General features: G+C 39.4%; 1 protein-coding gene and 1 pseudogene across 3 annotated transcripts in view; one reads left to right on the top strand and one right to left on the bottom strand.

The window, feature by feature from the left end:
• The window catches only part of Axdnd1 (axonemal dynein light chain domain containing 1), a 72,378-nt gene that overhangs the window by 17,083 nt on the left and 38,714 nt on the right, over nt 1-16,581 (top strand). For all 3 annotated transcript variants that reach the window (XM_090340337.1, XM_090340336.1, XM_090340338.1), the window contains 3 exons: nt 1,336-1,457; nt 6,889-7,029; nt 7,951-8,055. In XM_090340337.1, coding sequence (XP_090196463.1) covers nt 1,336-1,457; nt 6,889-7,029; nt 7,951-8,055 — 368 coding nt within the window. The remainder of the gene's footprint in view (nt 1-1,335; nt 1,458-6,888; nt 7,030-7,950; nt 8,056-16,581) is intronic.
• On the bottom strand, nt 15,612-16,450 carry LOC150057699 (NAD-dependent protein deacetylase sirtuin-3, mitochondrial pseudogene; annotated as a pseudogene).

The following is a 16,581-nucleotide window of genomic DNA, read 5'->3' as shown; positions in this document are numbered from 1 at the left end:
CCAAGATCACAATTCTTTTACATATTCCATATTCCCTTAGACTACTTTAAGTTGAAAGAACTTCTCAGCTTTTGATTTTCTCTTTTGCTCTTCTTTTCTCTGTCTTCCTTTCTCTCTTCCTCTCTATTTTTCCTTCCTTTTTTCTCACCTCCTCTTCCTTTCTCTTTCCCCCCTTCCTCCCTCCCTCCTTCCTTCCTTTTTCTTTCTTTTTCTATTTCTCTTCCTCCTTCCCAACCTCCCTCTCTCCTTCCTCCCTCCCTCCCTTCCTCCCTCCCTCCCTTCCTTCTTTCCTTCCTTTCTTCCTTTCTTCCCTCCTTCCTTCCGTCCTTTCCTTCTTTTTTCCCCCAATATTGGAGTTTAAAATCAAGGCCTTGATCTCTCATTTGGCTTTTTTTGCTCAAGGCTGGTGCTCTATCATTTGAAAGACAGTTTTTGCTGCTTTACTGCCCAGGCTGGCTTCAAACTGGGATCTTAGCCTCTTAGATATCTTAGCTTTAGAACTCAGTCTCTTAAGTAGGTAGATTATAGGTATGAGCTACAGGTGCCAGGCTCCTTAATTTTGCACTACATGGCCAGTTTTTGGTGATACTCCTTACTTTTGGTTTGCCTATATTCAAGATTAAATTCAGCTTTTATATTGCTGGTCCTGGGGCTTTAACTCAGAACCCGGTCACTGTCTCTGAACTTTTTGTTCAAGGGTAGTATTCTACCATTAGTGCCACAACTCCACTTCTCTCTTCGTTGGTACTTTATTGGAGATAAAAGTGTCCGGTATAAGCTGAGCACTGTGGCTCATGTGTGTAATCCTAGCGACTCAGGAGGCTGAGATCTGAAGATTGTGATTCAAAGCCAGCCCAGGTACTAAAGTCTGTGAGACTCTTATCTCCACTTAATCACTAGAAAACTGGAAATGGTGCTCTGGCTCAAGTGGTAGGGCAGTAGCCTTGATCTGAAGAGCTCAAGGACAATGCCCAGGGCCAGAGTTGAAGTCCCACAACAACAACAAAAAAGTAGCTTTGAACCATAATCCTCAAATCTCAGCCTCCTAAGTAGCTAGGATAATAGGCACGAGCCATCAGTACCTGGCAGGTACTGGGGGGAATCAGATATTACATAGTGATGATATTGTGACCCTTTTAGAGCACCATATAAAAAGGTACAAAACTATATAGAATAAAATGTATCATATTGTATGTTTACATATGAAAGTGAAGTGAAATAAATCAGATTTTACTACAACTTGTTCACATTTGGTATGCTTGCTTTGTAAGGTAATTTTAAGGTAATTTTTACTGTGGTAAGTGCTGATTACATTTTTTAAAAATCTTCTACCAGATGCACCATCTATTACATGTGTTGAAGAAGGAGCAGGCCATTTACAATACAGTGTTTCACGAACTTATTCGACAAGTCAGTGTGGACTGTGCGGACAGAGGAGAGCTGCTGTCCAAGATCAGGTTAGTCTGTGAGACTCTTATCTCCAAATAACCACTAGAAACTAGAAATAGTGCTATGGCTCAAGGGGTAGTGCCTCCAAAATAACCAGCAAAAAGTGAGGCTGGAGCTGGTCCTGGTGGCTCATGACTGAAATCCTAGCTACTCAGGAGGCTGAAATCTGAGGATTGCAGTTCAAAGCCAACCTGGGCACTAAAGAACCTGAGGCTCTTATCTCTAGTTAATCACTAGAAAATAAGAAATGGGACTGTGGCTCAGGGTTAGGATGGTATCCTTGAACTGAAGAGCTCAGGGACAGCCCCAGACCCAGAGTTCAAGCCTCATGACCCACCACAAAAAAATTAAGGCTGGTGGCATGGCTAGTAAGCAAATCAAACAAGTGAAAGGCCCTGTCTTCAAGTTCTGATTCTGCAAAAACAAACAAATAAATAAAATCATAAGTTCATTTTGGCTCTCAGTTTTGGAGTTTCTGGTCTATGATTGGTTGGCCCCTTTGTTTTGGGAACTATTGTGAGGTAAGAGAACAGGGTAGTTTAAAAACACTTATGTCCCACCAGGAAGTATAAGAGGCAAAGAAGAGGCTAAGGGAATATGCTTGGTGTCCTAAAGATCTCCCATTAGGTCTCACCTCTTAAAGAATCTTCTACCTCCTTATGGTACCACACTACAGACCAAGGCTTGAAACACACAGGCCTGGTGGGGAGGGCATTTAAATTTCAAATTATTGTATAAACTTTTTCCTTATAAGGGAAGGTTTGGAGAGGACTGTTTCAGCTGGTTTCAGGAGTTAACTTCCAGTGGCCAAAATGGGGTGGAGTCACATCCCTGGAAGTCTAAAAAGAAAGGGACAGACAGATCAAAGCTGGGCTGGGAGTTTGGCCTAGTGGTAGAGTGCTTGCTTAGCATGCACAAAGACCGGCATTCGATTCCTTGGTAGCACATACATAGAAAAAAGCGAGAAGTGGTGCTCAAGTGGTAGAGCTCTAGCCTTGAGAAAATCCAAGGATAATACTCATGCCCCTGAGCCCAAGCCCAGGACTGGAAAAAAAAAAAAAGATCAAAGCTAAAATCCTTTCTAAGAAAAATTCAATCAGATGCCAAGGAGGCCAATAAAAATGCTAAATTCAGAGTACTAAAGATGGAATCAGGGAAGTGCTCCAAAGGCTAAAATTTAAAGATGTAGCTAAAGTACAAAGTATATGAGAATTTAGCAGTGTGATTTCAGGGTTATTGCTACTAATGTTTATGATATGTTCATGGACTGGTGAAGCACCCTGTAGAGCCAGCATTTCCTCATGGTAAGAGCTCTTTTGAAAATATAGGAAGCACTTTCAGTGGAGAGGTTTCTGTTCTTCTACATCCTGTCATTTGAAGAATCCTCCCTGTTGACAAGATCATTATGAGCATCTAGCAGAAGTCCCTAGCCAATGGGAAGCATCAGACCCTAGAGAATACTTCTGTCTGCATTTATTGTGGTTTTTCTCTCTGTCTCTCACTAAGTGCTTTCTAATCAGTTTGTATGTATGTGTCTGTTTCTCCTGCAAACACATCATTATGGAGGGGTTCTTTCTACCAAGGACTTTTGGAGTTAGTCACTGCTTCTGTCAGTTAGCTTTGGGAATCTCAACCTTATCCATCTATAATTTGGCATTGATTGGAGTCCTTATGTGTTCAGCTCAGAGATAGTCATTTGCTTGTTAATTTGTTGAACAATGCCATGTCTGGTTTTCTGGTGGTTAATTGGAGATAAGAGTCTCTTGAACTTTAGTGCCTGGGCTGGCTTTGAACTGTGATCCTCAGATCTCAGCCTCATGAGTAGGTAGGATTACAAGTGTGAGCAACTGTGCCCCGCTCCACTTCTGGCTTTCTCTGAGTAGTTTATTGGCAATAAGAGTCTCATGAACTTTACTGCCTGGGTTGGCTTTAAGCCAGTGATCCTTAGCTCAGTCTCTTGAGTAACTAGGATTATAAGCATGAGCCAGCAGTACCCAGCAACATATACCTTTTTTTTTTTTTTTTTTTTTTTTTTGCCAGTCCTGGGCTTGAGCTCAGGGCCTGAGCACTGTCCTTTGACTTTTTCTCAAGGCTAGAGCTCTACCACTTGAGCCTTAGCACTACTTTCGGCTTTTTTCTATGTATGTGGGACCTAGGAATCGACCCTGGGTCTTCATGCATGCTAGGCAAGCACTCTACCACTAGGCCAAACTCCCGGCCCCAACATACACCTTTATAAAACTATTAAAAAAAAATATTTGTGTGTGTGTGTGTGTGTGTGTGTGTGTGTGTGTTGTTGGGAAGAAGAAGGCCTAAAGAAGGTGCTTTTAGGAGTTGGAAGCCTGGCTTAGTTGGTAGAATGCCTAGCCAGTGAGTAAAAGCAGCAGTTACTGAGTTCAAGTCCTGGTCTTAGACCTAAAAAAAAAGTGTTTTTAAAGTTGATATTTTCCAGTATATGAATTGCATATTGAGCTGCCACACTCACCATAACTTTAAGAGGATTAAAGAAAGGTCTGAATAGTTCTTATTAGTCAGTGAGATTAGATTAAATACAAATAGTCCAACTCAGAGATGTTATAATTATAGGACTTCAGGCTTAGAATGTCAAACCAAGAGCAATTTTAATATAAGCAAAGACTGTTTAGTTACAATATTTATACTACATTTACCTATGACCATGTCTAAATATTTTGTTTGGTTTTATTCAGAAGCAAAAGAAATGACTCCTTTGAATTAGTCTTCCTTTGTTAATTTTTAAACAGTTGGTATATTTTTATTTTGAGTCAGTTCAAGAGGTGTCATTCATAAATTCAACTATTTCTGTTTTTTTTTTTTTTGCCAGTCCTGGGCTTGAGCTCAGGGCCTGAGCACTGTCCTTGGACTTTCTCAAGGCTAGAGCTCTACCACTTGAGCCTCAGCACCACTCTGGTTTTTTGTATGTATGTGGTAACAAAGAATCGAACCTGGGCCTTTGTGCATGCTAGGCAAGCACTCTACCACTAGGCCAAACTACCGGCCCAAATTCAACTATTTCTAAAAAATTCCTTATATTTAAGTAAAGTGCTTTGATAGATTTTATTTAGAAAGATAAGTGATATGATTTATTTTACTTTAAAATTTTATTATGTTTAAATAATTATACAAATGACCTGCCATTTAACAAAGCAGTTTATGAATACAATACATCATCTTGATCAGTTGTCATCTCTTTCAGCATTTTCATTTATCCTTTGCCTACTTCTCCTTCTTCTTTTTTTAATATTACAGGATATATATTGAATTCTTGACTGCATTGTCTCTTTTCTCCTTTTCCTTCATCAACTCAGTTTCCCTTAGCCCCACCCCTTTCAAATACACACTTCCTGGTAGAAAACTTTTAGTTTAATTTGTGTGTGTGTGTGTGTGTGTGTGTGTGTGTGTGTGTGTGTACATGTACATGTATGCAGGCTAGTCCTGTGACTTGAATTCAGAGCCTGCATTCTATTCTTGAGATTTTGTATGTATGTGTGTGTAGGGCAGACTTGGGGCTTGAACACCAGCCTAGGTACTGTCGATGAGCTTTCTGTGCTCAAGGGTGACTTGAGTCACAGCTTGTCTTCCAGCTTTTTTTTTTTTTGCCAGTCCTGGGCTTGAGCTCAGGGCCTGAGCACTATCCTTGGACTTTCTTAATGCTAGAGCTCCACCACTTGAGCCTTAGCACCACTTCTGTCTTTGTGCATGCTAGGCAAACACTCTACCACTAGGCCAAAATTCCAGCCCCTCTTCCAGCTTTTGAGATAAGAATTTCACAGACTTTCCTGTCATGATCCTCAAATCTCAGTCTTCTTTGAAACTTGCATTACAAGTGTGAGTCACCAGTGCCTGGATTTAGTTTAAAATTTTTTAGTATAGAATTTTAGATGATAATATTGTTTAGTAGCAGGCTATAGTGTATTTGATCATATATAAATAGAATCACAGAATCAAGGTTTGTAGCTATATAAATAAATAAAAGCTTTTAAGGCTTAAAATTGAATTTCATTTTAACAGGTTGACTTTTATGTGACAGTGATAAGTAATGAAACAATGTTTTTAAAAGATGGTTATTAAGCTGGGTGCGGTGGCTCATACCTGTAATTCTAGCTACTCAGGAGGATGAGATCTGAGGATCTCAGTTCAAAGCCAGCCTAGGCACTAAAGACCATAAGACTATTATCTCCAGTTAACCACCAGAAAACTGGAAGTGGCACTAAGATTCTTAAATTTTATTGTTCCTGTATTCCTTTTTTTTTCTTCCTTCAGCTTCAATCAGGAGAGCATTAGAAGTCATTCTTTTCCTATATTGTGCTAATACAGCATATTCATGTAAGTTTGTAATTGTGCTTCTTTGCTTTGTGGTAGGTACTGTATATTTAGTTTCAGGATAGATTTGCTCTTCTAATTCCTTTTGTTTTTTGTCATTTCAATGCCCTCTGTATGTCTTTCTGGTCTTGAGCCCTTGTTTCTTCTCCTTCTTCCATAGATTTTCCTTCTTTAAGGTATCTCCTTCAGTTTAATTTTTATTCTATCAAATTCAATTTATTTTAGGCAATTTGTATTATATTTTGTTTATATCATTGATATTGATAGCTGTACATAAATGAGTGATTGTTCATAATAAATTATTCTTACCCTGTAGACTTTAGATTGAATAGAAGCTCCATACAAACCAATTTTTCTTTTCTTTTTTTTTGCCAGTCCTGGAGCTTGAACTCAGGGCCTGAACATTGTCCTTGGGCTTTCTCAAGCCTAGAGCTCCACCACTTGGGCCACAGCACCACTTCCAACTTTTTTCTATATATGTGGTACTGAGGAATCGAACCCAGGTCTTCGTGCATGCAAGGCACTAGGCCAAACTCCCCACCCCTCACATTTTTTTGTTTATTTTTTATTAAAGAGTTTATTAACATTGATTTTTACATCATATTTCAAATGCCATGTTTAACAAACAAGAATTCAAGAAGGGAATCTATATATAATCACTGGCACTTAGATTTTAGAATATAATTAAAATTAAGCTAGGGTTTATGTGTCATAGATACATATTAATCTTTGTAATAAAACATTATTTCTATAGAGTATATAGCCCACCATAGATTTTTATGTCTATGTAGTTATGTTTATCCCCAAAGAGTTCATCATCTAGAAGAAGAAAATTTAAAAGTCCTTGTTTTCATTTTATATCTCAGATATTATATGGCTCTGGTTATAATTTGCCATAGTTGTTTATTACTCTGTGTGCGTTAATAAGGAAAAACCTAGATTGATTTCTTTTCCATTCTTTTCCCTCCCTCCCTCCCTCCCTCCCTCCCTTCCTTCCTTCCTTCCCAGTATACCTTAGTCTTCCTGTATCTCCATACTTTCTGGCTCCCTCTTCTTTTCCTTTTGCCTAATCTTCTGTTTCCCTCATTTCTCATGCAGACAGAGGTATGTGCAGATGCTTGACCAAATTGCCCGGCAGATGATTGACTTCTACAAAGACTTAGTGACTCAGCGAGTGATGGACCGGCGCATTTTAGAAGAACTGTATAATTTCAAGAATGTTATTGAAGAATTGACGAGGTAGAAACCATGTTTGTAATTATCCTACACATAAAAGCTGATTATGATTATCCTAAATGCAAAAAATTCACAACTATGTCTCCTAAAAGAAAACTTTTTGTGGAAAGAGGAGGCAGAGACTTTTCTGTCTTTTATGTTCAGCGAGAGAATTTAAAAATCTGGATACTGTAGACATTGATGTAGAAAAATGGAGGACATGGCTTAACACAAAATTAAAGCTGTGTAATATATTTGATAGGAAGAGACATAAAAACAAAGAGGACAGGCAGGGAGATGGAGGAGTCAGAACAGAGTGAGGGACTTCCAGCTTTGGGCCTAGATGGTTCTAAAGGATGCCTCCTCCATCTTAGTTCTTCCTTCTGTCAGCATGATTCCATTGTCACACCTGGCAAGATTTCATCTAAGACATGCCCTTGATTTTCTTCATTTGATTTATGAGATAGGAAAAGTAGTAAGTTCTAACATATTAGAAAGGAAAAGATGGCTGAGGGTAAATCTAATTTCTTTTTTTTTTTTGCCAGTCCTGGGCTTGAGCTCAGGGCCTGAGCACTGTCCTTGGACTTTCTCAAGGCTAGAGCTCTACCACTTGAGCCTCAGCACCACTTCTGGCTTTTTTCTCTGTATGTGGTACTGAAGAATCGAACCTGGGTCTTTATGCATGCTAGGCAAGCACTCTACCACTAGGCCAAACTCTCAGCCCTAAATCTAATTTCTTAGGTAGAAACTTTTAGAAATCTCCAAATTTGGGGCCACATACTCAGAAAAAGCCTGAAGTGGTGTTGTGGCTCAAGTGGTAGAGTGCTAGCCTTGAGCAAGAAGTTTCTAAGGACAGTGCCCAGGACTGGCCATTAAAAAAAAAAAGAAGAAAAAAGAAAAAGGAATCTCCAAATTTTGAAATTTCTTTTCTTTCCTTTATTTCAGGGAACTTTGTCTGGTTCGGGCACATGATATAAGACTAACAAAGGAAGCAGACAAAGCCCGAAAGGATTTAGCACAGGCTGTTTTAAATGCTGAGAAGAATGCAAAGTAAGTTGTTTCAAGTTTATTTCATGGGTGTTTCTGTGTAAAATGGATATGCTACCCATTTCTTGAATTCTAAATATACTTTGAATTTATTTTTCATCCTAAATGTGAAAAAATGCAGCATGACCTTTTTCTAGGAGATAGGTTTTTTTGTTGCAGCATTAATCATTTTGTTGAATGAAGTTCACAGGTATGAGAGCCTAGATTGCATAGAGAGGCACATACATAGCATAAACTTTGAGGAATCACACAGGGTGTGTGCATGTGCACGTGTGCACCAGTATTGAAGCTTGAATTCAGGGATTCATGCTTTTGCTTAGCAATTTTTCTCAAGGCTGATGCTCTACTACTTGAGCTACAGTTCCACCCCCCAGCTTTTTGATTAGAGATAAGAGTCTCCGGGACTTTCCCACCCATGTTTGCTTCAGTCCTTGGTTTCAGATCTCAGCCTTGTGAATAGATAAGATCACAGACATAAGTCACTGGCACCCAGCCTTCCCTTAGGTTTTCTGGGCCTCAGCATGCCCATATATAAAACCAGGGTTATAATATTACCTACTGTTTGCACTTATTATGAAGATTAAATGAAATAGTATATCTATATCCTTTAACATGGTGCCTTGCATTTGTCTGGTATCTGGCCCATACATGGTTTCTGACATAAGCATCTGAACTCCTTGTCTTTCCACAATGGTTTAAACCTCTCTATCAAGCTTCATTGTCACCATATCACTAACTTCCCTGGTCAATGACCTTCATATTGCTAAACATAATGGTCAAATCTCAATCCTCATTTAACTTGACTTTCAAGCACCATTTATTACAATGTTCTTATTTGAAACAATGTCTTTCAGTATATTAAACTCTCCTGGGTTTTTCCTTCACCGAGTCCTTCTTCTTAGTGTTGACTCTTGCTGATTTTCTTTCAAATCTCACTGCATTGTTGGAGTACTCATTCCTTGAATCTTCTCACTCACTTGGATCTTATGTCTATCACTTTCTAGATGAATCTTAAGTGCCATTACCTTTACACTATTTTTTTTTGTTGGTCATCGGGCTTGACCTCTTCAGCTCAAAGCTACCACTCTCCCACTTGAGCCATGGCACACTTCTGGTTTTCTAGTGGTTAATTGGAGATAAGAATCTCACAGACTTTAGTGCTCAAGTTGTCTTTGAACTTGATCCTCAGATCTGAGCCTCCTGAGTAGCTAGGATTACAAGTATGAGCCACCTGTGCCCAGCTCACTCTTTTTTTTCTTTTGGTGCTGGTACTAGGACTTGAACTCAGGCCTGGGTGTTGTCCCTTAGCTTTTCTGCTCAAGATTGGCACTCTGCCACTTGAGCCATAGCTCCATTACTGACTTTTTGATGATTAATTGTAGATAAGAGTCTCATAGGCTTTCTTGCTTGGGCTGGCATTGAATCATGATCCTCTAATCTCAGTTTCTGAGTAGCTAGGATTACTGACATGAGCCTAGCTCACTATACACTAACTCATGAATTTGTTTCTCCAGCTTCAGTCTTCTCCCTGAATTTCAGATTCATATAATCAGGTCTTAATATGCCCAGTTTAAATTTCTGTTCTTATCCCCAATCCTGTTTCATTATACTCTTTGCTATCCTGGTTAATGGCATGTCCATCTTTCCAGTTTCTCAGGCCAAAATCTTTGACTCATTCTTGCTTGATCCCTTAAATTTCTTACATCTTTCCTTCAGCAAAATTTGATCAATTTCTTTTTATTTTCTTTTCTTTTAGTGCTGGTCCCTGAGTCTTTTTGTTCAAGGCTAGTCCTTGATCTCCCGCTCCACTTCTAGCTTTTTTGGTGCTTAACTGGAGACAAGAATCATCTCACAGACTTTCCTGCCTGGGCTGACTTTGAACCGTGAACCTCAGATCTGTCTTCTGAGTATCTAGGGTTACAGGTGTGAGCCACGCACTTTGCTCAATTTTCTTTTCATAACATTCAGAATTTTCAACCCTTTTATTATCATTATTTTCATTTCTTGTGTTGTTCACTGCCAAAACTTCAGGAATGTCCTTATCCTTTATGTTAATCACTACATTCATTTACAACAAACCAGCCAACAAGATCTACTTTAGTTCAGAATATATTTCTTTGCTTAAAATTGTGCAATACCTCCCAGCTCAGCATGAAAGCAGTTTTTTTTGAGAGTGGTTTACTATATTCTAATTTTTCTGACTTTTACTTGGTTTCAGACATACTGATGTTGGTTCTGATTACTGAGCATGCAGAGTGCTGTGTGGCATCCTTCTCTCTTTTGGATCTTTCTTTGCTTAAATGTTATCTTCTCATTAAAAATGTTTTTATGGTCCTACTTAAAATTACTCCATAGCTTGTAAACTCACCTTGACTATACTATTATTACTTAATATAAGTTTTACTTTTCTAAGTGTTTGTTGTCTCTCCACATAAAAGAGTAAAGATTTATTGGACCATACTGAGGTTGAACTCAGGACCTGCTAGGCATGTGTTATTATTACCCACTTGAGCTATAAACCTTAGCCCTGTTTTGTTTTCTTAAACAATGCCTGTTATAGAGGGAATACTAAGCAGACTTGGAATTTAAAAATAAAATAAACCATTTGGGTGCCTAGTAACTCATACCAGTAATTGTAACTATTCAGAAAGCTAAGATTTAAAGATCACAATTTGAAGTCAGCTCAGCCAAGAAAGTCCATGAGACTCTTATCTACAATGAAGTAATCAATAAAATCACACACACAAAAAAGCTGGAAGTGAAGAGTGGCTTTAGTGGTAGAACACTACCCTTGAGCAAAAAAGCTCAGGGGCAGGGTCCAGGATTGGTACCTACCTACGTAGGTAACTAACTAAACAAGAACGCCTTTTGTGTTATTGAGCAGTTTTGCTACCTGCAACCTGGGACAACATGAGAGGATATTGGAGCCAAAGAAATGAGAAGACAGAGAATAGAAAAGCAGGGGACCAGCCGAGTGCCAGAGGCTAATGCCTATAATCCTAGCTACTCAGGAAGCTGAGATCTGAGGATTGTGGTTCAAAGCTAGCCTGGGCACGAAAGTCTGTGAGACTGTTATCTCTAATTCACTACCAGAAAACCAGAAGTGGCTCTGTCACTTAAAGTGGTAGAGCATTAACCCTGAACAAATGCTCAGGGATAGTACCCTGGCCCTGAATTCAAGTTCCAGGACCAACCGAAAAAAAGAAGAAAAAAGAAAAGTAGGGGACAAGGCTGGGAAAGTAGCTTAGTGGTAGAGTGATTGCCTAGCATGCATGAAGCTCTGGGTTCAATTCCTCAGTGTTACATAAACAGAAAAGTCTAGAAATGTGCTGTGGCTCAAGTGATGGAGTTCTAGCCTTGAGCAAAAGAAACTCAGGGACAGCAACCAGGCATAGAGTTCAATCCCGAAAAAAGGAAAAGTGGGGGACCAGGGGTCTAGCGTTTATCAACTTTGGAACCCCAAGTTTCCATAAGCAAGCTTTATTATTTAGTTTAGTACAGGGGAGATAACTACAGACATGTGCAGAAAACAGAGTATAATCCATCTTGTGTTTACAGTCGTTAACATGAGATAGTTTATATATATAGCAATAATTGACTCCCTTATCATTGGTGAGCAGTGGGGATCAGTAAACATTTAACTGTAACACAAACATTCATCTTATTCCCAGTCTAAACTTTATGGGATCTAAACAGCTCTAACTTAAATATTTTGGGGTACAGTTATATATTTGTCTGACCTTGTCTGTTTGACCTTTCTAGGGTCCAATTCTCAGCCTTTTCAGTACTGATAAGTGGGCATTCCAACCACTTAACCCTTTTTTTTTTTTTTGGTTCCAGAGATTGGCCTCATTATTCTCTACAAGAAATATTAAAACATTTTTTTTCTTATCTGGATGACAGTGTCTCATACTTATAATCTTAATTACTCAGGAGGTAGAGATCTGAGGATCCTGGGTTGAAGCTAGCCCAGGCTGGAAAGGCCCCAAGATTCTTAGCTCTGGTAAACTAGTCAGAAAAAACTGGACCTAGTGCTGTGGCTCAAGTGGTAGAGTAATAGCCATGAGCAAAAGAAGCCCAGAGATAGTGTCCAGGCTCTGTGTTCAAGACTCAAAACTGGAAAAATAAATAAACAAAAGCACTTTTTTTTAAGCCAAAGAGGAAAAGAAAGAAAGGCAAAAAGAAATACATTTTATGAAATTGTTTGTCCTAAATTGGAATGGGCCTTTTTTGTAATCTCTTGAAATTTTTTCTTATAATAAATGAATTGAAACTTTAGGAAATATGGAAACATTTAAAATAGAAAATAAAGAATACCCATGCTCTTTCTTCTAGTATTAACTGCTATTAATATTTTTGTATATTTTGTTCTTTTTTTCTCATGGATTATTTATAAAAGTGAAATCAAAGTGAATATTTCATTTTAGATTTTTTGGTCATTTTATGGTGTGTGTGTGTATGTGTCCCCGTCGATCTGTGTCTGTGTCCTTGTCTTAGTGGCAGGGTGCCATTCCTGAGCTTTCTTTGCTCAAGACTGGAGCTCTCCCTTTTGAGTCTCAGCTCCACTTTTATCTTTTTTGGTATTTAATTGGAGATAAGAGTCTCATAAACTTACATTCCCAAGATGGCTTTGAATCATGGTCCTCAGATTTCAGCCTCCTGAGTAGCTTGGATTATAGGTGTGAGCCAATACTGCCTAGCAGGGTTTTTTTTGTTGTTGTTGTTGTTTTTTATGCCAGTCCTAGGCTTGGGCTCAGGGACTGAGCATTGTCCTTGGGTTTTTTCAAGGCTAGAGATCTAACTCTTGAGCCACAACACCACTTATGGCTTTTTTTCTATGTATGTGGTACTGAGGAAATGAACCCGGGTCTTCGTGCCTGCTAGGCAAGCTCTCTACGACTAGACCAAACTCCTGGCCCCGTTTTTAAGGTCATTTTATAACATAAAAAATTAGATTTTGCCTGTTTAGTCTGTCTTTTATTGAGGGCATTGAAGTTGTTTCTGAATTTTTAAATTTGTGTTGTCATAAATTGGGATCATTTTTAAATTGTTATCTAATTTTCATACAAATAGATTCAAATAATTGAATTTGTATACTTGTATTCACTATGTGGATTTCTTCTCATTTATTTTGAACACATGGACTAGTCTGAGTAGAAGACCTTTAATTCTTGCACCAATGATAATATTCTTCAAGGATGTTCAAAGATTTATGCAATACTACTTGTCACTTTGCAACTTCTTTCTTTTAATTCTGAGAGGATCTTCCATGTAAGAAAAAACACACTTTTTGGTAGACATAAAGAAACACAAACAAGTGTTAATTTAGGCTTTTAGGTGGCTAGAAGGGAGTTTCTTTTAATCTTGCACTAATTATATATATTTAAAAATGTGGTGGCTCACATTAACTGGGATTTATGCCTTGAGTAAGGAATCCTAAATCAAATGGGTGCTTTAATCCTAGTAATTCATGCCTTTAATCCTTGTGATTCAGGAGGCAGAGATTTGAGAATTGGGGTTCAAACCCAGCCCAGGCAGAAAACTTGAGATTTTTTTCTCCAATTAAGCAACGAAAAGCCAAACATGGAGGTGTGGTTCAAGTGGCACCATCCTTGAGCAAAAAACCCTGAGTTCAAGTCCCAATACTGGCACTAAGAACCAAAAACAAAAAATTTGAATGTTTCATTTTGTTTTTTCTTTTTTTTCTTTGGTTGGTCATGGGGCTTGGACTCGGCCTGGGAGTTGTCCCTGAGCTCTTCAGCTCAAGGCTACTGCCCTACCCTCCAGCCAAGCCTCACTTTCTGTTTTCTACAGTTTAATTGGAGATAAGAGTCTCAGGTCTTTTTGTGCCTAGGCTGGCTTTGAACCTTGATCCTCATATCCCAGCTCCTGAGTGGCTAGGATTACAGGCATGAGCACTGTGCCGGCAACAAATGAAAATGTGTGTTTGCAAGAAACCTAACAAAACTGCAGTGGTATTGTTATTCCATATTTTTAAATCAAATATAGTGTTATTATACCATTAGAACATATTTCTCTGAAACGTTTTGTGATAAAGAATAAAATGAAGCTAGGTGCTGATAATGTACACCTGTAATTCTAGCAACTCAGGAGGCTGAGATCTGAGGATCTAGTTCAGAGCCATCCCTGGCAGGAAAGTCTATGAGATTCTTGTCTCCAGTTAACCACCAGAAAACCAGAAGTGGAGCTGTGGCTCAGAGTGGTAGAGCACTAGCCTTGAGCACAAAAGCTCAGGGATGGGGACTGACCAAAGTGGAAGGGAGTGGGAAAGGCCTAGTGGTAGAGTGCTTGCCTAGTATGCACAAAGGCTGGGTTCAATTCCTTGGTACTAAATACATAGAAAAAAGCCAGAAGTGGTGCTGTGGCTCAAGTGGTAGAGCTCTAGTCTTGAGAAAGCCCAAGGACAATGCTCAGGCCCTGAGTTCAAGCTCTAGGACTGGCAAAAATAAATAAATAAATAAATAAAATATAAAGTATTTAGAGCAAGGACTATTATACTGGACATTTTGTTATGACTTTTTGTAAGATTTACAAATATTTTTCTTCTACTTCGTGGTGTGCTGTACATATCTAGCAATTATACCATAATTGCCTTATGATGAGTTTATTTTTTTAATTTTTGAATTGTTATTATAAAGGTGATATACAGAGGAGTTATAGGAGTTATAGTTACATGATAGGTAATGAGTATATTTTCTCCCTTTGCTCTTTCCCAGGTTTTCCCTCCCATTCCTAGCCAAAAGTTGTATAGTTAGTTTTCAACATGGTGTCTAGTGAATATCACTGCTGCATCTGTTCACCCTTTGTTCTTCCACTTCTGTACTCCCCTAAACTACCCCCAAAGATATATAAATGAACAAACAAGACAAAAATAAAATCAAATAAAAAGAACAATAAAGAAGAAACTTTGTGGACTGGGAGTATGGCATAATGGTAGAGTGCTTGCCTAGCATGCATGAAAACCTGGGTTCAATTCCTTGGTACCATATACACAGAAAAAGCTGGAAGTATTGCTGTGGCTCAAGTGGCAGAACGCTAGCCTTGAGAAAGCCATAGGCCCTGAGTTCAAGCCCCAGGACCGGCAAAAAATGAAAAAACTTTGTTTCCATTTCCTGGAGTCCATTTCAATAAATACTATTATTTTTTGAAGACAAAGTATTTTACAAAACATAAGCTCTTCTCTTTGTAAACAAGACACCCTAGCAAGACTGGCAGAATGGGGTGGCAAAATGGAATGCCTTGTTCCAAAGGATTTTACGAACTCTGCTGATGCTAACATGAACAAAAATATAACATTTTATAGAAGTAACCTTGAGTGGTAATTCTTAAGAAAAGCCTGTGAGATCACCCCATCATAACACAAATCCCTGTGGTGCTAGGAAATATAGTCAAGTTCCCAGTTAGCCAGTCCCAAGATCCGTAAGTCTATGTACAGAAACTGGATTCAAGTTAGGAAAAGGTTCTCAAAAGTCCAATCTGGTGGTCAAACCCCAGAGTTCAGTGGTCTGTACCTTTCTAGTTTACCACTGATCAAGGTCCTAAAGTTCTTCTGTCCACCCAAGAAGGTCCACTAGCTTTTTCCACACTGTGAACCACATCTCCCAACTGGGCAACATCCCTGCTGTGAGGATGCTGAGCAAAGGGCCCCACCAATTCTCTGTTGATAAGCAATCAGAGCACTGAGCTCCCTATAGCCTCAGATAAACTAGCAAAAGGTTCTACCTCCAGGGAGGTACCAAGGTTGAGCAGCAGATCTACCATGGGGAAATCAGCCACATGTAGCAAGAATCTCTGGGGCATCAGTTCCCCAAAGTACACAATGTCAGGCTTCATAACACCAGTGCAGACAGGGCAACAGGGCACCCTATTTGCTATCACTTCAGCCCAGCAGTCCTCCCTTCGGAAGGACCTTGGACAGACTATGCAGGTGGCTGAGGCAAAAGTTCCATGATTTTCACCTAGCTTTCCAGCAGGGATGCCAGATACTCTCTCAAGCCCATCCATGTTTTGTGTATAGAGCCGCAGAAGCAGACCCTTGTCATGAAGCAGTCGGAGGAAGTAGTAACATTGGGCCTATAGTTGCCAGGGTACAGCTCCTTGGCCAAAGTAAAAAAGGGCTTGGGGTTGTGAAAGAAAAATTCAAGTTAGAAAATGGCCTCAGGGTATGGGATGTTGTATTGCAGGAGGCTGCTATAAAGGCTGCTCCCAGGAGATCTGAAGTCTGGAATGCCATTGGGTGTGCTAGTGCCAGCTCCAACCATGGCCACAATCTCTGGCAGGGCCTGGCACGAATGAGTTCAGCAATATGCTGAAGGGAAAGCTTCTCCTTCTCATGACTGTCTCCACTTCCAAAGAGTCCTAAAGCACTCACAGAAAGTGATATAGACCTTCCACCTGTAGCACTCCCAGGCCTCACAGCCTAAGCTTGGTCAGTACCCTCTGACCCTGCAGCACCATAATGTTTCAGGCAGCATCAGTGCCTGACACGTCACGTGTCTCCAGCAATAA

The sequence above is a fragment of the Megascapheus bottae genome, chromosome 10 (assembly GCF_031878675.1).
Source record: "Megascapheus bottae isolate mThoBot1 chromosome 10, mThoBot2.hap1, whole genome shotgun sequence".
NCBI classification, from domain to species: domain Eukaryota; kingdom Metazoa; phylum Chordata; class Mammalia; order Rodentia; family Geomyidae; genus Megascapheus; species Megascapheus bottae.
This window is presented reverse-complemented; position numbering and strand designations above follow the sequence as displayed.